The sequence below is a fragment of the Zophobas morio genome, unplaced genomic scaffold (genome assembly GCF_036711695.1).
Source record: "Zophobas morio isolate AGI-343-1 ecotype UQ-CSIRO unplaced genomic scaffold, CSIRO_AGI_Zmor_V1 ptg000031l, whole genome shotgun sequence".
In the NCBI taxonomy this organism is placed as follows: domain Eukaryota; kingdom Metazoa; phylum Arthropoda; class Insecta; order Coleoptera; family Tenebrionidae; genus Zophobas; species Zophobas morio.
In genome coordinates, this window is record NW_026972136.1 from 6976848 (window position 1) to 7004639 (window position 27792).

The 27792-nt window shown below is 37.1% G+C and overlaps 1 protein-coding gene across 5 annotated transcripts in view; it reads right to left on the minus strand.

Moving 5' to 3' along the window:
- Positions 1–276: 276 nt before the first annotated feature.
- LOC135139231 (facilitated trehalose transporter Tret1) overlaps positions 277–27792 on the minus strand; it is a 36699-nt gene continuing 9183 nt past the window's right edge. The window contains exons 1-3 of one of the 5 annotated variants that reach the window (XM_064069384.1): positions 23488–23569; positions 1956–2053; positions 277–1907 (exon numbers count right to left, since the gene is read on the minus strand). In XM_064069384.1, coding sequence (XP_063925454.1) covers positions 535–1907; positions 1956–2052 — 1470 coding nt within the window. In that variant the 5' untranslated portion in view covers position 2053; positions 23488–23569 and the 3' untranslated portion in view covers positions 277–534. Of the gene's footprint in view, positions 1908–1955; positions 2057–3102; positions 4240–16226; positions 16236–23181; positions 23279–23487; positions 23570–27792 lie in introns of those variants that run through there. The other 4 variants (XM_064069382.1, XM_064069385.1, XM_064069387.1 and 1 more) reach the window with 4 other exon arrangements.

A 27792-nucleotide genomic window follows, 5' to 3' on the forward strand; every position in this document is an offset into this window, starting at 1 on the left:
ATTGACCTAAAGAATAGGAAATAAATATAAAATTGACATTTCAGTGTTAAATTCCTCTTCAATAAGTGAAACAGATACGCCTTGATATTATAACCGCCTTTAAATTCTAATACGAGCCAAGTAAACATTAAATCATGCATACAGAATTCCCTTCTTGTATGGTCAAACGAAAATAAAGAAAAATGTATTAGAATCTACATCGTCTTTAATTCAAATAGGGTAAACAATAGGTTTTTCTCTAAATTCAGATCAGCACCAGGAAGAAAAACTCATTAGTTATAATAAATTAGTTTATTCTCAGTTAAATGTTTGTATTAAATATAAAATTTCTCCATACAATAAATTTATTGCTTATGTTGTTTCCCGGACCAAATGTGACTAGAAGTTACACAACATAGTCGTAGCCATTGTGTTACAAAATCATAAAAATAAACAACTTAATGAATATCAACAACTTATATATCTAAAACACTTAAATAGCAGTTAAAATGTACATCTATTGAGTTTAAAAACCTATTCAACTAGACAAACAGACTAACTAGTAAATCCTCTATTATCTATTCCTTGTCTATCCGGTGACTCTCCATTCAACTCCCTCTGGATCTCATCCAGCGTCTTGCCCTTGGTCTCCGGAACTACGAAAATAATAAAAACTGTCCCTATCAACGAAATCACAGAAAAAATGTAAAAAGTAACATCAGTAGAAATCGCCTTGGTCAAATCACCATAAAATTTAGTAACAATGAAAGCCAGCAGCCAGTTGAAAGTTGCAGCTAACGAACTGGCGTTACTTTTAATTTCCGGGGGCAAAAGCTCCGCCGAGATCATCCATGGAATGGGTCCGAAACCCAGCGAGAAAACAATAATAAATATACAAACAGCTAGAATGGGCAAAAATGCAATATTGTTAACCTCTTCTTTCGAAATAAGCTCCCGGTCTTTGAGAGTGAAATAAATGGCAAGAACAATTCCAGAAAGAGCCATAACCAGATCCGATATAATCAGAAGAATTTTTCGTCCGAACTTGTCGATGACCAGTGAAGCAACAAAAGTCGCAACCACTTGCATCACACCAACGATGATTGTGGCGTAAGAAGACGACAAAGAAGTGTTAGCGGCGTCGAAAATATCTCCGACGTAGAAAATCACAGCGTTGATTCCTCCAAACTGCTGGAAGAACATCAAACTGAAGCAAATCAGAAGAGACTTCTTGGTGGCTTTCTTCTTGAAAGATTCTTTGAGAGAAGTGTTCATGCTTTTTGCCTGCTGTATTGAATCTTTTATTTCCTGGATTTCTCCATTCACGTCGTAGTTGTTTCCTCGAAGCCTCCTCAGCGCTTGAGTTGCTTCTGCGTCTTTGCCTTTCTTCAGAAGATACACAGGGGTTTCTGGTTGGAGGAAGAAGACCACTCCGAAGAAAAGCGGGACGATGGCACAAACCACTGACACGATTTGGGGGCTGCTGATGGCTCCCAGAATGTAAGCGAAGAGAATGCCAACGGTCAACAGCAACTGGAAGTAGCTTCCTAGCGCTCCTCTGATTTCTTTTTGGGCGATTTCGCTGGTGTATAGAGGTGCCGAAACACAGAAGGAACCTCCAGCTAACCCCGTTATGAATCTCCCTGCGAAAATCATGCCTGTGCTGTTTGCGAAGATCATGAGCAACCAACCAAGGGTGAAGGGCAGGATGGATAGCAGCATGGCGTACTTCCGACCGATCAGATCACATAAGAAACCGATGGGGATGCACATGAGCATGGCTCCGAGAGTCATGAAGGAACCAATCCATCCATAATCTACGTCTGGATCTACAAGGATGTCGTTCAAGTCGCCGGAGGCTAGGTTTAGTTTGGTGATGTTGCCAGTCCATCCAAGGACTGTGCCAGCGGCTACCGAACCCATACACACTGGAAAGAGAGGGTTAGATGGGTGGTAGTTAATGGTGTAGGGTTTACCTGACAAGGCTGCAACGTATTGTGGAAGTTTTTTGGCCTCGCCATAGTTGGGCTCCTCGACTAGGTTATTGGTGCTGGCGGCTGCTTTTTCTGACATTCTGGAACAAAGTGTTAATTGGTACTGATTAGTTTTAGCGACTCATAGTGATACTAATCGGTTACTATCGAGAGGTTTAATGTTATCAATGTGATAATAAAAGCAAGTGGAATGTTTTAAGAAGATGGGGATAGTGATTATCGAACTGAAAAATGCTCTTAAGTGATGTAGACGACTCTTACCAATATTTACGAACACTCGGTCAGTGTGTGTTGACTTAAAATGTGCTCAGCTACACACTTTACAAAAAAGTGTAGGTACATGAACTTTGTTATGTGTTATATCATGTCTGGTAATCTCATTTAAGAGCTTTGTTTCAGGAATTCAAAATTTTCATGTGATCCAGTAAATTGAGTTCATAAAGTCAGGGAATATCCTTGATGCATGATACAATTTTTTTTTAAACAATGGAGTATTCGAGTAATGACTGAAATTGATCATGACTGATCGTGACAAATTAAAAGCATTTTTTCACAACCTATTGTTCTAATTTGGCATCCCTAATCGAGATGGAATGTAAATTATTTTGCGAACTCACTAAAATCGTTGTGCGATGAAATTAAAAATAAAAAATGCAACTCCTTTTATGCAACTAAATACGTCTTAAATATCTCAATTTTTGTCATATATTTCTTTCGATTATACTAATATACCTAGTGTTTGTTTGAATGATCGAAACTGTTATATTTTTGTTATTGGGTATTTGAAGCAATTGTGCTCTTAATTGTAATTTATTTATTTAAGTAACAGCAAAATAAAAAAAATATATGAACAAGGTAGCTTTAAAAAAAAACACACCCAAAAATAGCTTACTGCTAACACCATTACTCATCTATTATATGCAACCAACAAAACACCAATGAAGAATTTCTTATATCAATTCGTTGTGTCCCCAAACCTGATGAAATCGAAAGACAATTTGTAAATTATTTCATGTTTTTTTTTAACATGCGTCACTGAGAACATCGAAATGAAGGCCAAAAATTAATTACTTAAATGTTTGATTTTTAACGTCGCTAAATTTAGCTTCATATTTGGATTTATATTCACCTTTGTTGTTTATACTGAGGTCAGTTTGCGTTGGATCACATAGATAATGAAAGCTCCGCACTTGAAATAAATCTACCTTAACAAAAAAATACTTCCAAGGTCGCAAACATTACAAGAACGTTGCGAACAGGAGTCGCGAAAAAAGCCTTCGAAACGTAATCTTCAAAAGTAGTCCTCGAAAAGGAATCTTCGAAAAGGAGCCTTCGGGAATGGGCCTTTGGAAGAGGAATTTTCGGAAAAAGGCCTTCGGAAGAGGGTTTTCGGAAGAGTCCTCTGAAGAGGATCTTCGGAGAACGGCGTTTGTAAAAGGACCTTCGAAATTATTATCAACAGAAAGAAAAAAGCTTTAAAAAGGATGAGGAAAAAAAAGTAGCTCCAAAAAGGAGATGTAGAACGGAGCCCTCGAAAAAAACCTTCGCAAAGGGGCATAAGAAAAGAAGTCTGCGGAAAGGAGCCTACGGGGAAGGCTTTCTGAAGCGGGCTTTCAGAAAAGGGCCCCCGAAAAGGGTCTTGGAAAAGGGGCCTTCCTCCTCCTGTGGGTTGAGTTACCTATCAGGCGCGTCCCCAGTGTTGCGGATAGGGGGAGACCGGCATTGTCTGGGGAAGGGGGGTCTGGGGAGGGCGGATATGCCCCCGGGAACTAAACACTCTTGGGGGTGGTGGAAGTCCGACCTGGATTTTTCCCTTCTCCAGATATGTAGGTTAGGGCTGAGGCTCGTCTTGCCTGGACATGCCTTGGTGGTTGTCGGCTTAGACGGCCGCGAAGGCGGTTCAGTAGAGGAGGGCTGGAAATAAACGTGCCCCCCCGGGATTAAACCCCTGGTGTGGGGTCGTCAAAACAGCCCCGCGGACAAGCTCCCGCGTGTTTGTGCCGTGCGTGGAGACCCGTAAGGTGGGATGAAGGAATCCTGGAGGTTGAGCCCCCCTTGGTGCAGTGTGTCACCAAGGCTGGGCAACACGCCTCTTTGGCCTGGATTTCCACCAAAACGGGAGGTCGAGACTAACCCATCTCAGATCAATCGGCTGTGTCGTCGGGTCAGACCGCCGACAGGGTGAGTCCTTGGGGGAAGTGTAGTCTGAGCACGAGTAGCCTCACTAGTTGAGGCTGCGTACTGCAGGATGAGCTTCCCTGGGGGCTATATCCTTCTGCTAGCCCTGACGTCGAAGTTCGGCGTCCCCTTGTTGGACTCCGTGGTGGGTGGGGACGCAGGAGGACGAAATCAAAATCCAGATTATGGAAATCGAAAACAATAAAAAAACCACTGAGGAAGTGCCTTCGGGTGCACCTCAAACAGGAAACCCAGCCAATGTGGGGTCGCAGCCTCCTAGGAGGAAGCGAATCTGCGGGGCTGAGGTAAAAAGGCGGAGGAAGGCTCGTTTGCAGGCGGAGGCGGCGAATACCGACCCGCCGAAACCGGGTCCATCCTCCTCCGGGATAAACCTCAAGGGTAAAGGGCAGGCTACGATAGCCAACCCTAAACAACCCGCGGGGAAAAAGACCTCAGGGTCAAAGAAGAGAGTGAGGTCTTCAACCTCCACACCTCCGGCAGCTGAGAAGCAAAAGAGGATGAGGAGGCAGGAGACTACCTCTAGAGAACAGAGCTACAGGGAGGCGGCTGCAAGTCATCTCCGTGTAGCTGTGATTGATGTGCAGCATCCACTTGGTAAGCTGACTGCTGGCCAGGTGGATATAGTACAAAAGGGCCTGATGGGAGCGCTGGACAGGCAACTGGACCAGTGCTTGGCATCGGGTAGACAAGCAGCCACTTTCAGGGGCATGAAGTACACAGGGGAAGTCCTAAGGATAACCTGTGAAGACGAGTTGTCCCTGAAATGGCTACAACAAACAGTGCGCTCCCTAACACCCTTGTGGGAGGGCGCACAACTTAACGTGGTCCCCTTGGCTGAGCTACCAAGGCTGGTGAGGGCGACCCTGTGGATACCGGGACCACCGGTGGATGCAGGAGTCGTACTTCGCCGCCTGGAGGGTCAGAACCAATGGGCCCACGTCAAAAAATGGCTTCTTTTCCATCGCGAGGCCAAACCCGAGGCTGCCTCTCCAGGCAACCTCTTTGTGTTTGGTCTTGGGATGGAAGAGGCCAAGATAATCAGGGAGAGAGAGGGCAGAATTAATTATATGCTGTCCTCTTTCAACCTGAAACTCAAGGAGAACGAGGCGTCGGCTCAGGAAGGGCGGACCCCTATGGAAGAGGTAGAAACCCCAGGGGATGAAGCCTCTACCAGTGGGGGCGGGCCCGCCTGAGAATGTGCCTCGTGTCTCCTAGGACAATTATGGGATTTTTGGTTGCAGAGATGGCGCTGCAGCAGATAAATTTCATTCAGATTAACCTGCAGCATTGTCGCATGGCGACGACTGTTTTGTGTCGTCGTCTAGACAAGATGCAGAACACTATAGCAATAATCCAAGAACCATGGATTGTAAAATCCAGGATCGCAGGGTTGAGCAATTTAAATGGCACTGTTGTTTCAGGTACCACAATAGAATCTCCAAGGACATGCGTCTACATTCCGAGGAAAATCAAAGCCGTCCTCCTACCTCAGGTCAGCTCCAGGGATGTGACTGCGGTAAATGTTAAGTGTAACATAGGAAGAGGCGAAGAGCAACTGGTAATAGCATCTGTGTACTTACCACAGGGAGCACAGGAACCATGTCCAACATGGGAAATGGCGAACTTGGTGGAACACTGTGATACCGGAAATATAAACCTCATCATCGGTGCCGATGCGAATGCCCACTGTCTGTTGTGGGGGAGCAAAGACACTAATGATAGAGGAAGAACACTAGCTGAATATCTTTTATCAACAAATCTAGAGATTCTCAACCGAGGCTGCGAACCAACTTTCGTAACATCACGTAGTCAGTCAGTAATAGATATTACACTGGCTACATGGGATATCTCACAATATATAATGGGATGGCACGTCTCTAAAGAGGCGTCAGTGTCAGACCATAGATGGATCATGTATACATCAAAATGTATAGACATGGAGATAAAGACGTACAGGAACCCTAGGCTGACGAACTGGGCTTTATACAACGAAGAACTGGACGACAGACTGGGGACCTCCGTGCAGTCTATACCAACGGAATACATTTCGACAGAAGACATAGAGAAAACCTTGACCATTATCAACGACTCTCTAATGTCAGCGTATGAGAAAAGTTGCCCCCTAAAGAAGGAAGGTCTGGGCAAAGGTACACCATGGTGGAACCGAAGGCTCAGCCTACTTCAATCGGGGCTAAGAAAACTTTTCAATAGAGCAAAAAACACTAAGAAAACTGAAGACTGGGAAGCCTATAAAGAGCACCGGAAAGAGTTTAAAAAAGAATTAAGAAAGAGGAAACGGGAAACGTGGAGATCCTTCTGCAGCGACATAACGTCGACTGCTTCGGCCGCAAGGCTGAAGAGAGTTCTCTCGAAGGACCACACACATCAACCAGGTTTCCTAAAGAAAGAAGATGGCACCTTTACAGCCACCTTAGAAGAGTCCGCAGAACTTTTGCTGCAGACCATGTTTCCAGGCAGCACACGGACTACCTCCCATTCCAAAAGGGATGTAGTCGGTACTCAACCTTCCCCGAAGGACTGGGCGCTGGCTGCAAAGGTAGTCACGGAGGCAAGACTGGAGTGGGCAGTGGACAGCTTTTCCCCATACAAATCTCCAGGAGTTGACGGTATTTATCCCGCCCTCCTGCAGAGGGGAATGAGCAGACTACGCCCTATTTTGTTGCCAATGCTTCGGGCGTGTCTGGCTTTCAGCTACATACCGAATGCATGGCGAAAAGTAAAGGTTATCTTTATACCTAAGCCAGGACGACAAGATTACACCTTGGCTAAATCCTACAGACCAATTAGCTTAACATCATTCTTGCTGAAAACGCTAGAAAGACTAAGCGAAAAAGAGATTCGGGAGACTGCTTTGAGCAAGCAACCTCTACATCCGAACCAACATGCCTACATCCAAGGAAGATCCACCGATACGGCCCTACACACAGTTGTAAACCGTATAGAGTGGGCGATGGAGAACAAACTCTTCACCTTAGGAATGTTTTTGGATATTGAAGGAGCGTTTGATAAAACGACCTTCAAAAGCATAGAACTAGCCCTACGAAAGCACGACGTGGACCCCACCCTAAGTAGGTGGGTGGCCAGTATGCTGAGGAACAGGGAAGTAATGATTAATGTAGGTGGCACTGAGATCGAGGCTGTTGTAGACAGGGGATGTCCTCAGGGAGGAGTTCTCTCTCCTGTACTGTGGGATACTGTCGTTGACAGCCTGATACGACGCCTCAATGATCTTGGCTACCACACAATTGGATACGCGGACGATCTAGTCATTCTGCTAACAGGAAAAAACGCAGATACATTATGTGAGATAATGCAAGCTGCAGTAAAAATAGTCGAGGAATGGTGCAACAGACATACCCTCTCCGTTAATGGAGAAAAGACGAAACTAATCCTGTTCACCAGGAAAAGGAAAATTGGCACACTACAGATGCCAAAAATATTTAACACAACGCTTCAACTTTCGGACGAAGTCAAATACCTGGGAGTTGTATTGGACTGGCGACTGAATTGGAAGAAGCATGTAGATGATAAAGTAGAAAAGGCACGCTCGGCTCTCTGGCAATGTCGTAGGGTGGTGGGAAGGTCGTGGGGTTTAAATCCCAAGATCGCCCTTTGGATCTACACGGCAATAGTCAGACCGATGCTGTGCTATGGAGCTTTAGTTTGGTGGCCCAGAGCCAGACAAAAAACAACAGCCCTGCAACTTGAACACGTTCAGAGAATGGCGTGTCTCAGTGTTACAGGAGCAATGAGGACCACTCCCACAGCGGCTCTGGAGACTCTTCTTTGCTTAGCACCTCTCAACCTTTACATAGAGGAAGCGGCAATGACGACGTCTCTAAGACTTCACTCTCTGGGAGTATGGAACAAGCAAGGCCGCACAACGAAGCACACTCGGATCTTAACGGAGGCGTTCAACAGAATACCCTTGTTGAGGATGGGTTGTGACCGAATGGGCACAAAATTAATATATGAGAAGACATATAGAATATCAATGAGTGATAATTCAGAAGGACGAGCCGACATAGATATCTATGTCGATGGTGCCAAAACAGATAGTGGTTCAGGAGCCGGCATCTACTCCGAACAACTGAACGCACAAATCAGTGTACCTCTCGGCACCCACACGTCTGTCTTACAAACAGAATTGATGGGAATAATGCTGGGAGCTAGAATCATTGCTGAACGTGAAATCGGCAACAAATCAATACGCATACTTACTGACAGCAAGTCTGCACTACTAGCCCTGGACAGCTGTATGGTTCGATCCGGGCTGGTTTGGGAGTGCAGACAAACGCTAAAGTATGTAACGCAGAGGAATAGAGTGGTACTTTGTTGGATCAAAGGACACAGTGGCAACGAAGGAAACGAGAGGGCAGATGAGATGGCGAAGCGAGCCGCGCGTATGCCCTTCTGGGGACCCGAACCGGCAATCACGCCTTCGGTCGCCCTCTCGAACGAACTCGTAAAGCAATATACCCATAGACGCCATGAGCAGATATGGGCGACGTTGAGCAGCTGTCGGCATAGTAGAGCTTGTATGGCGACACCAGACCGTAAGTTGACAAAATTTTATCTCTCACTTTCAAGGGACAAACTGCGTAAACTGGTAGGATTCCTTACGGGACATTACCAGTTTAACAAACATCTACATACGATAGGGGTAGCAACAGACCCAATCTGTCGTGGATGCAATGAAGAAGAGGAAACAGCTGAGCACATTCTTCGTGAGTGTCCAGCCCTAGCCTCCTACAGGGAATCCATACTAGGGGACATCTGGCCTAGTATGGCAAATATCAGGGAGTTTCCACCCTCTGCATTACTCAAGTACATTCAAGCAGTTGGATGGCTTGACGAGTAGAGGAGCGGGAAAACACCCTGATATGGACTTGGGGAAGGTACAATGGGCCCAAAGGCGAGGCCTAAGTGCCGGCTGGCTACGGTCAGCCCCCATAAATTAAGAATCCAGAATCCAGAAGGGGCCTTCCTAAAGGGTCCATCAAAGAGTACTTTCGAAAGAAGACCTTCGAAAAGGAGCCTTGGAATAGAAAAACTCTGAAAAGGCCTGCGGAAAGAGATCTTCGGAAATGGCCCTATGGAAAAAGGCCTTCCGGAAATGGTTTACAGAAAAGGCTGTTCGCGAAAAATTCTTAAGAAAAGTACCTTCAAAAAATATATCTTGAAAGGAGCCTTCCGAAAAAGAGCCTTTGAAAAGAGCCTTCGAAAAAAAAAGCTTCGAAAAGATGCCTTCGAAAAGAGGTTTTGAAAATGGCCTCGAAACACAAGCCCTCGAAAAAGCGCCGCGGGAAAGGGGCTTTGGGAAAGGCCCTATGGCAAAGAACTTTGAAAAGAGAGGTTTTAAAAAGGGACCTACGGAAGGGGACTTAATAAAGGCCTTTGGAAAGCCAGTTGCAAGAAAAATCTTTAAAAAGAGGACTTCCAGCAAGATCCTTAGAAAAGAAGCTTTCGAAAAGCAACCTACGAAAAGAGGTCTTCAAAAAGATACCTAAGAAAAGAAGCCTCGGAAAACTGATCTCAGACAGCGCTCGTTGGTAAATGGCCTTCGGGAAAGTGTCTTCGGAAAAAGCTTCGAAAAAGGGTCTTTCTAAAAAGACCTTTGAAAAGTGCCTTCGAAGAGCCTTAAAAAGGAAGGATCAAAACAGAAATCTTGAAAAAATGTTTCGAGAAAGGGCCTTCGTAAGAGAGTCTTTGGAAAGGGTTTTCGGGAATAGGCCTACGGGAAAAGGCCTTCCAGAAATAGTTTTCAGAAAAGGCTCTTCGCGAAAATTCCTTCGAAAAGAGCCGCGAAAAAAAGCGTTGAAAAAAAAGCTTCAAAAAGGAACCTTTGAAGAGCCTTCGAAAAAAAGGCTTCGAAAAGACGCCGTTGAAATGAAATCTTCGAATTGGGCCTTCGAAAAGAGCTTTCGTAAACAGACCTCAAAAAAGAAGTCCACAAAAAGGGCCGCAGGAAAGAAACTTCGGAAAAGGCCTATGGCAGCGAACCTGCAAAAGAGACCTTTTAAAAAGGGGTCTACGGAAGGGGACTTAATAAAGGCTTTTGGAAAAGTGCTTTCGAAAACCAGTTGCAAGAAAAATCTTTGAAAAGAGGACTTCCAACAATGTCCTTAAAAAAGAAGCTTTCGAAAAGGAGCCTTCGAAAAAAGGTCTTCAAAAAGAGGCCTCAGAAAAGAAACCTTTGAAAAGGGGTCTCACACAGGTATTTGCGGGAAACGATCCCCAGGAAAAATCTTTTGGGAAAGGCTCTTTGGCAGGGGTCTTTAAAAATGTGCCTTCGAAAAGGAGCCTTCGAAAAGGATCTTCGAAAAAGGCCTTCGAAACAAAGCCTTTGGAAAGAGGTCTTCGAAAGGGATCTTCGGAAATGGGCCTTCGAAAGGAAGTCTTCGGAAACGGACTTTCAGGTATGGGCCTACGGAAAAGGGGCCTTTGGGAAATTGTCTTCCAAGAAGGGTCTTTGCAAAAAGGCCTTTGGAAAAATGCCTTCGAAAATCGGCCGGGAGAAAACGCTTTAAAAAAAGCGCGAGAAAAAAAAGCTTTGAAAAAGAGTCTTTAAAAAAGAGATCTGGAAAGCAGTCTTTGAAAAAGGACTTGAGTCAGTGGCTTTTGGTAACGAGCCTTGGTCTTCGAAAAAGGGTCATTAGAAAAGTACTTGGAGAAAAGTACTTAAGAAAAGTACATTCGAAAAGAAACCGCGAAAAAAAGTTTTGAAAAAAGGCTGCAAAAAAGAGATCTTGAAAAGAGCCTTCCGAAAAAGAGCCTTTGAAAAAAAAGCTTCCAAATGAGGGCTTCGAATGGAGCCTTCGAAAAGAGGTTTCGAAAAGGGGCCTCGAAAACGAAGCTTCCAAAAAAGGGCCTCTGGCAGGGACTCCTGAAAAGGCCCTAAGGCAGAGAGCCTTCAAAACAGAGATTTTAAAAAGGGGTCTACAGAAGGGGACTTAATAAAGGCCTTTGGAAAAGTACTGTCGAAAACCAGTTGCAAGAAAAATCTTTGAAAAGAAGACTTCCAAGAAGATCCTTAGAAAAGACGCTTTCGAAAAGGAGCCTTCAAAAAGAGGTCTTCAAAAAGAGACCTAAGAAAAGAAGCATTCGAAAAGGGAGCTGAGATAGGGGCCGTCGAGAAACGGCATTCGGGAAAGGGCGCTTTGAAAACAGGTCTTCGAAAGGGACCTTAGACAAAAGCCTTCGGGAAGGGGCCTTCGGAAAGGGTCTTTGAAAACGGGTTTCCGAAGAGAGCTTTCAAAAAGAGCCTTTGAAAAAGATCTTTTGAAAGGGGCCATCGAAGAGGACTTTTAAAAGAAAGCCTTCGAAAAAGGGCTTTCGAAATGTGCCTTAGAAAAAAGTCTTCAGAAAGGGGTTTTTGGAAAAGGAGCCTGGGAACAGAACTTCCCGGAAAAAGCTTTCGGAAAAGGGTCTTTAGGAGTAGGGGCCTACGGAAAAGGGACCTTCGGGAAATGGTCTTCGAGAAAGGATCATCGGTAAAATGCTTCCGGAAAGGGTCTTCGAAACAAAGTCTTCACAAAAGGCCTTTGGAAAAGTGCTTTCGAAAACTAGCTGCAAGGAAAATCTTTGAAAAGAGGACTCCCAACAAGATCCTTAGAAAAGAAGCTTTCGATAAGGAGCCTTCGAAAAGAGGTCTTTAAAAAGAGACCTAAGAAAAAAATCCTTGGAAAAGGGCCTTCGAAAAAGAGCTTTGAAAACAAGTTTTCGAAAGGGACCTCAGAGAAAAGCCTTCAGGAAGGGCTCTTCGGAAAGGGGTCTTCAGAAACAGACTTTGGGGTATGGACCTATGGGAAATGGACCTTTGGAAATTGGTCTTCGCAAAAACGCCTTCGGAAAAGTGCATTCGAAAAGCAGCTGTGAAAAAGGATTTGAAAAGGAGGCGTGAAAAAGGACATCTTGAAAGGAGCATCCGTAAAAGAGCCCTTGAAAAGAAAAGGAGCTTCAAACAGGGACCTTCCGAAAAGGGATCTTCGCAAAGAAGTCTTAAAAAAGAAGCCTTCAGAAAGGAGCTTAAGAAAAAAGAGCTCTCGGGAAGGGGTTTTGGGAAAGAGGTCTTCGCGAAAAGGCCTTGGAAAGTAGCCATTAAAAAAAGCTTCGAAAAAGAGTTTCAAATAAGGCCTTCGGTAAAGGGAATCCAAATTCAAATTTGAAACTAAACTCAGTTAGTAAGTTTTGCCAGAAATTAAAGACCTTGTATTTATTTGTAAGATTACATTTTGGCGACTTTTATGAATTTTTAAATCTTAATCGATCAATTTTGGTGTTCTGAGTAATAGTTTTATGACGCACAAAAATAAATTTAATGTAAATAAGGTACTGAATACTGTATTTCCACTAAACTAAATGCTAGTTTTGACAATTTTGAAACTAATTATTAAAATTTAAGTGAACAAAAATTAATCGGAAGTGTAAATTTTTCTAAACGAAAAATTGTGTCTTAGAAAGTTGTATGAGACATGATGGCTCTTTTTAGCAAAAGCAACATAATAAAATTCTAGAAGACAAAAAGCTTTACGTTGCACTCTTTCCTTTTATATTTTACTGAATCAAGTCAAATACATAAAGATCCAAGTCTCTCGCTTCATGACCTTTATTTTTGGCCAACTTTTACAATACACAAGAAAGTCCAAATATTTTGTCTATCTGTCTCCACCTTGACCACAACTCATCCAGCCGGTTTTTCTCCGCAGTAATTCATTCTAGGTACGCCATCAGAGCATAAACCCGCGAATAGCCAAATCATTTGTATGGGAACAAAATGGGTTTAGCATACCGTGAAATAGCCTACAAGTTTAATGAACGCAGGTGTGCGATTCAAACTAAACTCATTTGCGAATCATTATGATCGATAATAACCAACATTCATAAGTCGACACTATTAAACGAAACAAAAGCAATACATCATCCACGGTAATAGTTAATAAAAAACATGATAAAATCGAAGGATAGAATGTAATAAATGTGACAACAGTGGCCTACGCACCAAATCTTATGATAACGAAAATATTAACTCGTATTATTTGGAACGCTGTAGGTAGTTGTAATCAATTAATTTTTCTCACTAATTAATGAACTTCTCTGACGAAGGTGTGTCTTTATCGTTTATTATGTGAAGATTACTGTTGATATGTGGTGCTTCACGAAAGCACTTTGGAATTGTAGATTTGTGGTTTATGAATGACAGGTTTATAATGAATTGGTTTTATTAAATCTAATTTTAGGCGGCTGAATTTGCGAACAATGTTTAGATCCAGAGATAAAGTGGATCGCTGTTTTGGCATGAAAAGGCATTCCTTTGTTGTGGTTCATTTGTTTGATTATTTTCTATAGACATATTTTTCCATTATTTCAATGTACTACTATACATATTTTTCATTATCTGATAATATACTTCTAGGTCCAAAACTGGAAGTATATCACCATGAAAAAAATTACAGGTTTCTGAGAACTTTGTAAAACAATTTATAACAATCGGTTCAAAAATTCCAGTGTTTCGCAACAATGGACGATTATTATCTGAACCTTAATCGTATTTGTTTTTAATTTTCAGCGTGACGAAGAATTTTTGTTTCTAATTAATTATGGACAATCTAATACCTATTTAATCTAGTTTGATAGCGCTAACTAAAAAATCAAACCTGGAATTTTGACACAATCTAAAAATTTTTTTTAACGACACCGTGAAACCAGTTAATATCTTATACAATTTAATTTAATCCATTTAATCGTAAGTAATGGTAAACCTATGTTGGTTGATGACTTTATTATAGCATATTAATTATATCATAATATATTACCAAATTATAAACAATAACACAAAACTTTAATAAATAATTATTTAATAATTTTCAGATATAACATTATACACGTCCTGGAAAAGATGAACGAATAAATTTTAGTTGATGTTCTGTAACCACTTATAAAGCAGTTATAAAATTTTGAGATGACGTCATCATATTCTTAAGTGTAAATTGAAGTGTACTATTATTATTATTATTATTATTATTATTTTTAATATATTTGAAACAAATTAGTTCTTATCACTCTCATGTTTAATGCAATAACACTTAAGTCATTAATAATAGTCTTTTGTTAACTATTAATTATTAATTGCAGAGAATAGAGATAAACCTAGCGTTTTAATTAAGTCTTTGGTAGACGCCTTAATGACTCATCTTTTCGATGTCATTGTTAACTAAATTAGATATGATATTCACCATGGAATAAAAACCGCCATTTTTTCATAAATATTTTATAAACTTCAGAGGACCGCAAAATTATGGAGGAGTGCAATAAAAAATAATATAGCATCAAATAGGCTTGTGAAACATTTTAAAATTATTCACTTTTCAACACAAATTATATAGCAAGTATGTAGATAAACTGTTCAAACTAAATTGTTTTCGATTATTTTATTTGTAATATAATAATAACCGCAATTGGACCACTTATTGGCGGGAAAATTTGAATATATGTTCTGTCATGTCATGTCATGTCATGTCAGGTTAGGTCGGATCATGGCCGACTAGTATAAAGATTATTAGAGGTACCATACGTGTTGCCATCTATTAATAATTACACTTAATAATTTAGCAAAATTTTAATTTGATTTGACATTATGAGACTTCAAAACGTGTAATGGTCGTTTATTTCGGTATGAATGCCTCTGTGCCTTTCAAAAAGTGTTAATAATTCTTTTGTCGTTTTTGAATTATTAATAGATGGCAGCACGTATGGTACCTTTGGACAGGCCATAATCTTTATACTAGTCGGCCATGGTCGGATTAGGTCAAAGTCTGTTGATAGTAAGCTCTGAGGATGTCAATTCCCGCCAACCGCCATTTTAAATTATGTCTGCCCTGTTTCGATGTCATCCAAACGCGAAGGGGTCGCACCATACAATACAATTAAAGAAGAACGGGCTATGACCTTGCCCTGTTCCTACGTCACAATTTTCCTCCCCCCTGTAAGAGGTGGTATCTCCGGCTTACCCCTATACTCAGACCTTATTATCAACAGACATTGGGAATAGGTCAGGTCAGGTCAGGTCAAGTGAGGTCAGGTCAAGTGAGGTCAGGTCAGATCAAGTCAAGGCACAGTTACAGAAAAGTAGATATACTCTTAAATTTCGGATGAAGAGTAGGTATGTAATGGGGGTTTTGGCCCATTTTAAAAAAGTTTTAAAGATTCTCAGAGGCTCCTAGTATTCTAATTTTGAAAACAAAACGTTTGAAAGAATCCCAGGGGCACCTAATGTTCTAATTCTATAAGTTTGAAAATGTTTTGAAGCATCTCAGGGGCTCCTATTCTTTTGATTTTGGATAAAAATTTTAAAGAATTTCAGGGGCTCTTATTGCTTTGATTTTGGAAAAATTGTAAAGAAACTCAGGAAACCCTAGTATTTTAATTTTGAAAATGTTTTAAGGCATTTAGTATTTAATTTTAGAAAAAGTTTGAAGAAATTTTAGGGGCTCCTAGTGTTCTAATTTTGAAAATGTTTTGAAGAATCTGGGGAGTTCCTATGATTTTGATTTTGGTAAAAATTTGAAAGAATCTCAGAGACTCCTATTGTTTTGATTTTTGAAAAACTTTAAAGAATCTCAGGAACCTGTAGTGCTTTGATTTTGAAAATGTTTTAAAGCATCTTAAAGGGATCCTAGTGTTCTGTTTTAGAAAAAGTTTGAAGAAATCTCAGGGACTCCTAGTGTTCTAATTGTGAAAAAATTTTAAAGAATCTCAGGGGCTCTTATTATTTCGATTTCGGATAAAATTTTAAAGAATTTCAGGGGCTTCTGTTGCTTTGATTTTGGAAAAATTTTAAAGAATCTCAGAAACCCCTAGTATTTTAATTTTGAAAATATCTTAAAGCATCTAGTATTTCATTTTAGAAAAAATTTGAAGAAATTTTAGGGGCTCCTAGTGTTCGAATTTTGAAAATGTTTTGATGAATCTGGGGGCTCCTATTATTTTGATTTTGGATAAAATTTTAAAAAATCTCAGAGGTTTTTATTGCTTTGATTTGGAAAAAATTTTAAAGAATCTCAGGAACCTGTAGTGTTTTAATTTTGAAAATGTTTTGAGAAATCTCGAGGGCTCCTATTATTTTGATTTTGGATAAAATTTTTAAAAATCTCAGAGGCTTCTATTGCTTTGAGTTTAGAAAAATTTTAAAGAATCTCAGAAACCCCTAGTGTTTTGATTTTGAAAATGTTTTAAAATATCTTCAGGAGACCCTAGTGTTTCGTTTTAAAAAAAGTTTGAAGAAATCTCAGGGGTTCCTAGTGTTGTGATTCTTAAAATATTTTGAAGAATGTCCTATTCTTTTGAGTTTGGAAAACTCTTAAAGATTCTCAGGAGCGCCTACTACTTTTATTTTGGAAAATTTTTAAACAATCTCAGGAACCCCTAGTATTTTAATTTTGAAAATGTCTTAAAACATCTAGTAGGTATTTCATTTCAGAAAAAGTTTGAAGAAGTTTTAGGGGTTCCTAGTGTTCTAATTTTGAAAATGTTTTGATGAATCTGGGGGGGTCCTATTATTTTGATTTTCGATAAAATTTTAAAGAATTTCAGAGGATTCTATTGCTTTGATTTATGAAAAATTGTAAAGAATCTCAGGAACTTGTAGTGTTTTAATTTTGAGAATGTTTTGAGGAATCTCGAGGGCGCCTATTATTTTGATTTTGAATAAAATTTTAAAAAATCTCAGAAAGTTCTATTGCCTTGAGTTTAGAAAATTTTTAACCAATCTCAAGGACTCCTATTGCTTTGATTTTTGAAAAATTTTAAAGAATCTCAGGAACCCTTAGTGTTTTGATTTTGAAAATTTTTTAAAATATCTTCAGGGGACCCTAGTGTTTCGTTTTAAAAAAAGTTTGAAGAAATCTCAGGGACTCCTAGTGTTCTAATTGTGAAAATGTTTTGATGAATCTCGGGGGCTCCTATTATTTTGATTTTGGATAAAATTTTAAAAAATCTCAGAGGGTTCTATTGCCTTGAGTTTAAAAAATTTTTAATCAATCTCAAGGGTTCCTATTGCTTTAATTTTTGAAAAATTTTAAAGAATCTCAGGAACCTCTAGTGTTTTGATTTTGAAAATGTTTTAAAGCATCTTAGGGGGCCCCAGTGTTTCGTTTTAGAAAAAGTTTGAAGAACTCTCAAGAGCTCTTAGTGTTCTGATTTTGAAAATATTTTGAAGAATCTCAGGAATCCCTAGTAATTTTGATTCTGAAAATGTTTTAAAGCATCTTCAGGGAAACCTAGTGTTTCGTTTTAGAACAAGTTTGGAGAAATCTCAAGGGCTCCTAGTGTTCTGATTTTGAAAATATTTTGAAGAATCTCAGGGGCACCTATTGTTTTGGTTTTGGAAAAATTTTAAAGAATCTCAGGAACACCTAGTGATTTGATTTTAAAAATGTTTCAAAGCATCTTCAGGGAACCCTAGTTTCGTTTTAGAAAAAGTTTGAAGAAATCTCAGTGGTTCCTACTGTTCTGATTTTGAAAATATTTTGAAGAATCTCAAGGGTTCCTATTGCTTTGATTTTGGAAAAAATTTAAAGAATCTCAGGAACCCCTAGTGTTTTGATTTTGAAAATCTTTAAAACATCTTCAGGGGACCCTAGTGTTTCGTTTTAGAAAAAGTTTGAAGAACTCTCAAGAGCTCCTAGTGTTCTGATTTTGAAAATATTTTGAAGAACCTCAGGAATCACTAGTATTTTGATTCTGAAAATGTTTTAAAGCATCTTCAGGGGAACCTAGTGTTTCGTTTTAGAACAAGTTTGTAGAAATCTCAGGGGCTTATAGTGTTCTGATTTTGAAAACATTTTGAAGAATCTCAGGGGCACCCATTGTTTTAGTTTTGGAAAAATTTTAAAGAATCTCAGAAACCCCTAGTATTTTAATTTTGAAAATATCTTAAAGCATCTAGTATTTCATTTTAGAAAAAATTTGAAGAAATTTTAGGGGCTCCTAGTGTTCGAATTTTGAAAATGTTTTGATGAATCTGGGGGCTCCTATTATTTTGATTTTGGATAAAATTTTAAAAAATCTCAGAGGTTTTTATTGCTTTGATTTGGAAAAAATTTTAAAGAATCTCAGGAACCTGTAGTGTTTTAATTTTGAAAATGTTTTGAGAAATCTCGAGGGCTCCTATTATTTTGATTTTGGATAAAATTTTTAAAAATCTCAGAGGCTTCTATTGCTTTGAGTTTAGAAAAATTTTAAAGAATCTCAGAAACCCCTAGTGTTTTGATTTTGAAAATGTTTTAAAATATCTTCAGGAGACCCTAGTGTTTCGTTTTAAAAAAAGTTTGAAGAAATCTCAGGGGTTCCTAGTGTTGTGATTCTTAAAATATTTTGAAGAATGTCCTATTCTTTTGAGTTTGGAAAACTCTTAAAGATTCTCAGGAGCGCCTACTACTTTTATTTTGGAAAATTTTTAAACAATCTCAGGAACCCCTAGTATTTTAATTTTGAAAATGTCTTAAAACATCTAGTAGGTATTTCATTTCAGAAAAAGTTTGAAGAAGTTTTAGGGGTTCCTAGTGTTCTAATTTTGAAAATGTTTTGATGAATCTGGGGGGGTCCTATTATTTTGATTTTCGATAAAATTTTAAAGAATTTCAGAGGATTCTATTGCTTTGATTTATGAAAAATTGTAAAGAATCTCAGGAACTTGTAGTGTTTTAATTTTGAGAATGTTTTGAGGAATCTCGAGGGCGCCTATTATTTTGATTTTGAATAAAATTTTAAAAAATCTCAGAAAGTTCTATTGCCTTGAGTTTAGAAAATTTTTAACCAATCTCAAGGACTCCTATTGCTTTGATTTTTGAAAAATTTTAAAGAATCTCAGGAACCCTTAGTGTTTTGATTTTGAAAATTTTTTAAAATATCTTCAGGGGACCCTAGTGTTTCGTTTTAAAAAAAGTTTGAAGAAATCTCAGGGACTCCTAGTGTTCTAATTGTGAAAATGTTTTGATGAATCTCGGGGGCTCCTATTATTTTGATTTTGGATAAAATTTTAAAAAATCTCAGAGGGTTCTATTGCCTTGAGTTTAAAAAATTTTTAACCAATCTCAAGGGTTCCTATTGCTTTAATTTTTGAAAAATTTTAAAGAATCTCAGGAACCTCTAGTGTTTTGATTTTGAAAATGTTTTAAAGCATCTTAGGGGGCCCCAGTGTTTCGTTTTAGAAAAAGTTTGAAGAACTCTCAAGAGCTCTTAGTGTTCTGATTTTGAAAATATTTTGAAGAATCTCAGGAATCCCTAGTAATTTTGATTCTGAAAATGTTTTAAAGCATCTTCAGGGAAACCTAGTGTTTCGTTTTAGAACAAGTTTGGAGAAATCTCAAGGGCTCCTAGTGTTCTGATTTTGAAAATATTTTGAAGAATCTCAGGGGCACCTATTGTTTTGGTTTTGGAAAAATTTTAAAGAATCTCAGGAACACCTAGTGATTTGATTTTAAAAATGTTTCAAAGCATCTTCAGGGAACCCTAGTTTCGTTTTAGAAAAAGTTTGAAGAAATCTCAGTGGTTCCTACTGTTCTGATTTTGAAAATATTTTGAAGAATCTCAAGGGTTCCTATTGCTTTGATTTTGGAAAAAATTTAAAGAATCTCAGGAACCCCTAGTGTTTTGATTTTGAAAATCTTTAAAACATCTTCAGGGGACCCTAGTGTTTCGTTTTAGAAAAAGTTTGAAGAACTCTCAAGAGCTCCTAGTGTTCTGATTTTGAAAATATTTTGAAGAACCTCAGGAATCACTAGTATTTTGATTCTGAAAATGTTTTAAAGCATCTTCAGGGGAACCTAGTGTTTCGTTTTAGAACAAGTTTGTAGAAATCTCAGGGGCTTATAGTGTTCTGATTTTGAAAACATTTTGAAGAATCTCAGGGGCACCCATTGTTTTAGTTTTGGAAAAATTTTAAAGAATCTCGGGAACCTGTAGTGTTTTAATTTTGAGAATGTTTTGAGGAATCTCGAGGGCTCCTCTTATTTTGATTTTGGATAAAATTTTAAAAAATCTCAGAGGGTTCTATTGCCTTGAGTTTAGAAAATTTTTAACCAATCTCTAGGACTCCTATTGCTTTGATTTTTGAAAAATTTTAAAGAATCTCAGGAACCCCTAGTATTTTGATTCTGAAATTTTTTTAAAATATCTTCAGGGGACCCTAGTGTTTCGTTTTAAAAAAAAGTTTGAAGAAATCTCAGGGACTCCTAGTGTTGTGATTCTTAAAATATTTTGAAGAATGTCCTATTCTTTTGAGTTTGGAAAACTTTTAAAGATTCTCAGGAGCGCCTACTACTTTTATTTTGGAAAATTTTTAAAGAATCTCAGGAACCCCTTTTAATTTTGAAAATGTCTTAAAACATCTAGTAGGTATTTCATTTCAGAAAAAGTTTGAAGAAATTTTAGGGGTTCCTAGTGTTCTAATTTTGAAAATGTTTTGATGAATCTGGGGGGGTCCTATTATTTTGATTTTCGATCAAATTTTAAAGAATTTCAGAGGATTCTATTGCTTTGATTTATGAAAAATTTTAAAGAATCTCAGGAACCTGTAGTGTTTTAATTTTGAGAATGTTTTGAGGAATCTCGAGGGCGCCTATTATTTTGATTTTGGATAAAATTTTAAAAAATCTCAGAAAGTTCTATTGCCTTGAGTTTAGAAAATTTTTAACCAATCTCAAGGACTCCTATTGCTTTGATTTTTGAAAAATTTTAAAGAATCTCAGGAACCCTTAGTGTTTTGATTTTGAAAATTTTTTAAAATATCTTCAGGGGACCCTAGTGTTTCGTTTTAAAAAAAGTTTGAAGAAATCTCAGGGACTCCTAGTGTTCTAATTGTGAAAACGTTTTGATGAATCTCGGGGGCTCCTATTATTTTGATTTTGGATAAAATTTTAAAAAATCTCAGAGGGTTCTATTGCCTTGAGTTTAAAAATGTTTTAACCAATCTCAAGGGTTCCTATTGCTTTAATTTTTGAAAAATTTTAAAGAATCTCAGGAACCTCTAGTGTTTTGATTTTGAAAATGTTTTAAAATATCTTCAGGGGACCCTAGTGTTTCGTTTTGAAAAAAGTTTGAAGAAATCTCAAGGGTTCCTAGTGTTCTAATCTTAAAATATTTTGAAGAATCTCAGGGACTCTTATTGTTTTGAGTTTGGAAAAATTTTAAAGATTCTCAGGGACGCCTATTGCTTTGATTTTGAAAAAATTTTAAAGAATCTTAGGAACCCCTGGTGTTTTGATTTTGAAAATGTTTTAAAGCATCTTAGGGGGCCCCAGTGTTTCGTTTTAGAAAAAGTTTGAAGAACTCTCAAGAGCTCTTAGTGTTCTGATTTTGAAAATATTTTGAAGAATCTCAGGAATCCCTAGTAATTTTGATTCTGAAAATGTTTTAAAGCATCTTCAGGGGAACCTAGTGTTTCGTTTTAGAACAAGTTTGGAGAAATCTCAGTGATTCCCACTGTTCTGATTTTGAAAATATTTTGAAGAATCTCAAGGGCTCCTATTGCTTTGATTTTGGAAAAAATTTAAAGAATCTCAGGAACCCCTAGTGTTTTGATTTTGAAAATCTTTAAAACATCTTCAGGGGACACTAGTGTTTTGTTTTAGAAAAAATTTGAAAAACTCTCAAGAGCTCCTAGTGTTCTGATTTTGAAAATATTTTGAAGAACCTCAGGAATCCCTAGTATTTTGATTCTGAAAATGTTTTAAAGCATCTTCAGGGGAACGTAGTATTTCGTTCTAGAAAAAGTTTGAAGAAATCTCAGGGGCTCCTAGTGTTATGATTTTGAAAATATTGTGAAGAATCTCAGGGACACCTATTGTTTTAATTTTGGATAAATTTTAAAGAATCTCAGGGACCCCTAATGCTTTGTTTTAGAAAAAGTTTTTAAAAATCTCAAAGCACCCAGTGTTTGAAAAAATCTCAGATACTCCTGGTGTTTTTTTTTTTGTAGAAGTTTAAAAGAATCTTAGGAGGTCATAATGTTTTGATTTTCAAAATATTTTAAAGAATCTCAGGAGCTCCTAGGGCTTTGTTTAAAAAAAAAAATGAAAGAATCTTCGGAGCTTCTAGTGTTCTGATTTTGAAAAAGTTTTAAAGAATGCCAGAGCCCCCAGTGTTGTGTTTGAAAGAAAAATTTAAACTGTGTCCGAAACTCCTAGTGCATTTTTTAAATTTGAAAGAATCTCAAAAGCTCCCGATGTTTTGTTTTTTTGAAAATAGTTTGACGAATCTCAGGAGTCCCTACTGTTTTGATTTTCAAAATAATTTAAAGAATCCCAGGTGCTCCTAGTGCTTTGTTTTTGAAAAAAAATTAAGTAATCTCAACAGCTCCTAGTGTTTTGATTTTGAAAAACTCTTAAAGAATCATAGAGCCCCCAGCGTTCTGTTAAAAAAAAAAATGAAATTGAAACAGCCTCAGAAGCTCCTCGTGCATTTTTTAAATTTGTAAGAATCTTAGATGCTCCTGGTGTTTCGTATTTTTGAAAAAAATTCAAAAAACCTCAGGAGTCGCCAGAGTTTTGATTTTCAAATTACTTTAACAAATCTCAGGGACTCTTAGTGCTTTGTTTTTGAAAAAATTTGAAGGAATCTCAGCAGCTCCTAGTGTTTTGATTTTTGATTAAAAAAAATAAAAGAAACTCAAGGCTTCGTAAGAATAGAACAGTAGAACAAGCGAAGTTCCACGAATCATTTAACTACTACAAAGTTGGGCACGTGTACTACAACAGCGGAGTTTCCCCTAACAGATTTCCCATAAATGCAAATCTGATGACAATATAAACTTATAAATATGAAAAAATTTATAAAGCGCTACGTTATTCTTAAAACCAAATTTTCTTTGTTTCTTGTACAAAAAACAACAACGTAAGCATTAATTTTTACCACCAGAAACAACAACATTTATTGTTTGTTTATTCAAATCGCGCACACATTTTGCTTCAAACATTCCAAATTTGCATACCTTTCCACTGCACCAACTGCGCCTTTCTCCATTTTTATTTTTACTTTCTACGAAACCATAACATTTTACAAGAATGTCATGTCATTGACGGTACCCGTACTCGTACGCAGTTAGCGTAAACAGTACTTTTATACCCAACACTTACGGAAAACTCAGTATGACTAAAACTGGCGAAAAACCAACTCGATAATTAACATTTTTAAGTTGGTTGATAAGTTCGCCTGTGCTTTTCTACGTCACGAAAACATTCCAGCGATACGTAATTTACTGCTTACTGTCGAATTACACATTCAAATTAGTACTTACTGGGAAAACTATCAAGTACGTTCACGACACCTAAACTACTCTCTCCTTCATTTACTAATTGGTAATTGAGTCGATAAGTACAATTTATCAGCTAATATCAGTCTTTGGTTTAATTTAAACCGAAAAGATTATTATCTGCGTCTGTTGTTTACACGTTATCAGAGATACTAGGTCAAATACAATTGAAGAAAAATTCTTGAGCGAACCATATGTTATAATAAAGTTTTAAGTGCAATGCAAAGTGCAGGTATTTTTAAAAACGTGACCGCATTTTTCGACTGACCTATATTCCCGAATCAAGTTCTTGTTTTATGTATGGTCACTAAAGTGTAGGTTGTTGCACAGATCTTGATCTTGACACCGGTGATAAATATGACCGATTTTTAAAAGTATTTAATCGAGAGTAAAGACTTCATGAGAAGGCAAACAAAAAAAGAATAACGGCATTAATTATGTTTGTGACCATATATTTAAAGAGCGTGTTCCAGATTACATAGACAGAAAGTTATTTTTTCAATCTGATAGATAATTTAACATGTATTTAACGAATTTAAGTTCCCAGCGACAACCGAACAACAATAGCTTAAACAACATGAAATAGACCTCTAAAAATAAACAACAAAATATCGTTTCGTCAACGCATGACTTCTGTTTTTTCAATAAAAAAAAAAAATCAAAAACACGATTAAGCCACGCACGTTTTGTAGTATGCATTCTGCATTTCCACGTTGCACAACATATTCTAATTTTTTCTTACACAAGATAAAACAACAAATCATTAGCTACGCTTTTGTTTCCAACTTTTTTCTCTAATTATTGTTATTATAATTTTTGACATTGAAAACTTGATTCTCCTCGATTTCTCACGTTTTCATTGTCAATGTCATTACCTGTCGCAATGTTAACAGCACCATAAATCAGAATTACTGGCCATTTTGTCAGTTTTTCTCGAAATATTACCTTTACCTACACGAGTATACAAGGTTAGTTATGCAACGACTTGTGGTCTTCTATAAATTACAACATAATTTTGTGTAAAAATATTCAGTCCGTCGTATATGTGATTTAGACGATTCGTGTCCGTTTATAAGGACGAAAATTAAATTCTGAGCACATTTCCAGATTAGATGTTTTTACGGTCGTATGTATTTGCTTCACGTTTAGTATTAATTGTTATTACATTAATTATAAACGGACAGCTAATTGTTTATAAAAATAATAGTTACCTTCATTTCTTTCAAGAACGCACGCTGAAAATAATCCGGCACAGGTGTTAAAGGTTTAAAATCATATCCAGAAATGAGTTTCAGACTAGCGTAATCTATTTGTTGTTGATATCAATGTCTGGAAAAATTTTGTCTATGTAATAAATTTTGGAAATGATAATCCTGTGCTTAATTACAGCCTCGCAGTACTTAGACTAATTAATCCGTGTGATCAGAAGTTCAGTTCAGCACCTTGATATTTGTTCAAGTTTATTGATTAAAGGAATAAAAGTGTTACGAGTGCAGTTATAATGATAACAATAGTCAGACTTGTGTAATAAAAATCACACGTAACAGCAATTAACGGTTTCATACAGGTATGAAACTTGCGCCACAATTAATAATAGTAATATTATTTTATGTTTAATATTAAAAAATGTGTTAGTTTTTATTTCACGGAGTTAGTGTGTGTCGACCTTAGTACTTTTCTTGATCTCACCAGATTAATAAGAAAAATATACCATTGTTGTGTGTCTTATCATTTTTCTATTAGTTTTATCATCACCGATAATCGCATTATTTAAAAACAATTTTATTATTTTGCCCTATTATATCGTCATGTTATTGCTCCTATTCGTGACGTCATTACATTAATCTAGAGGAATCGAGGACAATATGTAGACAACCAAACACCCGTGTTTAGATTCACTACAATATAAAATCTAATTATTGTATTACATGGCAATTTAATGTCCAATTATCATAAACACAAAACACCAGACTACAAACTCTTTGTAATTATTTTTTGTGTAATGTTTAGTTGCTTCGGTGCGTCTGAAATCGTGTTCCAAATTCTTCCACGTCCGGAAACCGGACCAGAAGAAGTCCAACCGTGACGAATTAGCAAACTCTGAAATATAAAAGAGATCATCTGCACAAGGACGTTTGATAGAATTTGGTGATCTAACAACATAAGTGGGAAATTTTCGGCATAAATATGATTTAGTGACCAAATTGACGTGGATGGGCGGAAGTGACATGTCAAAATGGGACGGCTGAGAAAATTGGGTTAATTTAATTATGAACTCGCCACAGAAATAAAAAAAGGATTTAATTATCTCGTTTTATTGTCAATTAAGCGTAAATAAAGAACTGAAGTCTGGATTAAATTGTGCCGGTTTTTTATTTTTGTTGTTTTAACGTTGTTTTGGAACTTATATACGATACAGACTACCTTGAATGTTTAATAATGTTGCAAGAATAAGTGGTCAACGCCACCAGGACACTAAAATGTCCTCAATAGGTATTATAGAGTCTTATTCCAGACTAATCGCTTCAAATATCTTTTATTTTTAATTATCACTAGTTTTACAGCTTTTATGATTTATAACGATATCACTTTTTAGATATATAACTAGACTAGCTTTACTCCACCATTTTTTCCACAATAATTGATAATAAACTTTCGTTAAAATCCACAGAGTTAAAAAATTTAAAAAGACTTTACGAAGTGATTATTACAAACTCTGTTTATATGAAAACAAAACTTGCTAAATCGTGCGATAACTGAAAAATCTGATATGACTTTGACGTTGCTTTGACGCCATCATTATCACATTTAACTGTTATTGTTATTAATCTTAAGTACGGGAAGTGTAAGATTGTCTTGCACTTTCTCCTGCTCACCAGACAATTCTATTGTGCATTTTTAACACAAAATTTTTTTTTTTACTCATTTAATTAATTTTTGGAGATTCAGTTTTATTTCATTTGGTTTTAGAGATAACGTCATTTACTTTTTAGGGATATACATAAAATAATAATAAAAATCTGATTAATTTTCTGTCAAAATAAGATAACTAATTCTGGTTATCTTTGCACTCTCATTGTGATAATCTTAAAAATAAACGCACAGTTTCACAAACTTGATTTCGTAGTTTCAGAGATTATCTGTGCGATAGACGTCTAAGAAACCTACGTTTGCGTGTTATATAAACTGTGAAACGTCGCAAAAGAACTATTATCTGATAATTAAAAATTTATATGTGATTTAACTGATTTTGAAATTCTGTAAGTGCAGTGCACTAAATTAACCTTTCCCCTTCAAGCTAAAATCAATAGCGATTACATAATTACAATATCTCTATCCGGTCTCAAGAAATAAGAACGCGGAGTTTTATCTGGGACACCTGTATATATATTTTAACAGAATGCCAGATTCGTTTAAATACCACTTTTAAAAATTAAGTACTATATCATCGAAAAAAGTCCTGTAGTAGGCCATGACATTTGTTTTTAAAATAATAATGTTGGCAACACCAACGCGTATCTTGTTGTTGTATCAAATAAATTGTCAAAAAGTGCACTGCCAGTGAAAAAAAATTAAAGCCTACTAGAAAACTGTTTTTATTATAAATGTTGCATATACAGTATGTTCGTAAAATCTGGAATGGAGTTGGAAAAAAATTTAGGAATGAAATTTGACAAAAGCAAATATTGTTGAAGGCCAGTTTGCCGCATGGGACTTTCAACTTTTTTTACATTTTGCATCATATCTCATATCTTATATATGAAAATTTCGGAACGCGTTTTTCAACATCGTTTTCAAGTTACAAAATTCTTTTTTTTGTTGAAAATAAGATTGAGTAAAAAGCTGCTTCTACGACACAGTCTATCTCATTTCCACCAACAAAAATCGATAATGTGTCTGATACAACAGAGAACAGTGGTGGAAACCGCGTTCCAAAATTTCCAATAATAAGTGAAATATTGATTTTTAAAATTACGTAATGCAAAAATTTCAGCATAATTTAAAAAAATTATAATAAACTGTTTTACAAATTTATTCCACAATTGAAGAAACAAATTGAAAGAATTTCGGGAACCCATGTGGGTCTTGTTTTTGAAAATAATTAAAAGAATCTAATTTAAGAATAAGAATAAGAATAAGAATAAGTTTATTGCACAACTAGAGCAGCGTACAAAAAGTTAGAATGCAGGCTAACCCTGATACTAAAACGATTCTAACTCATACCTACACACATTAAACATACAAAATTTGAAGTGTGTAGTTTGAAAAAATCTCAAGCACCCCTTTTAT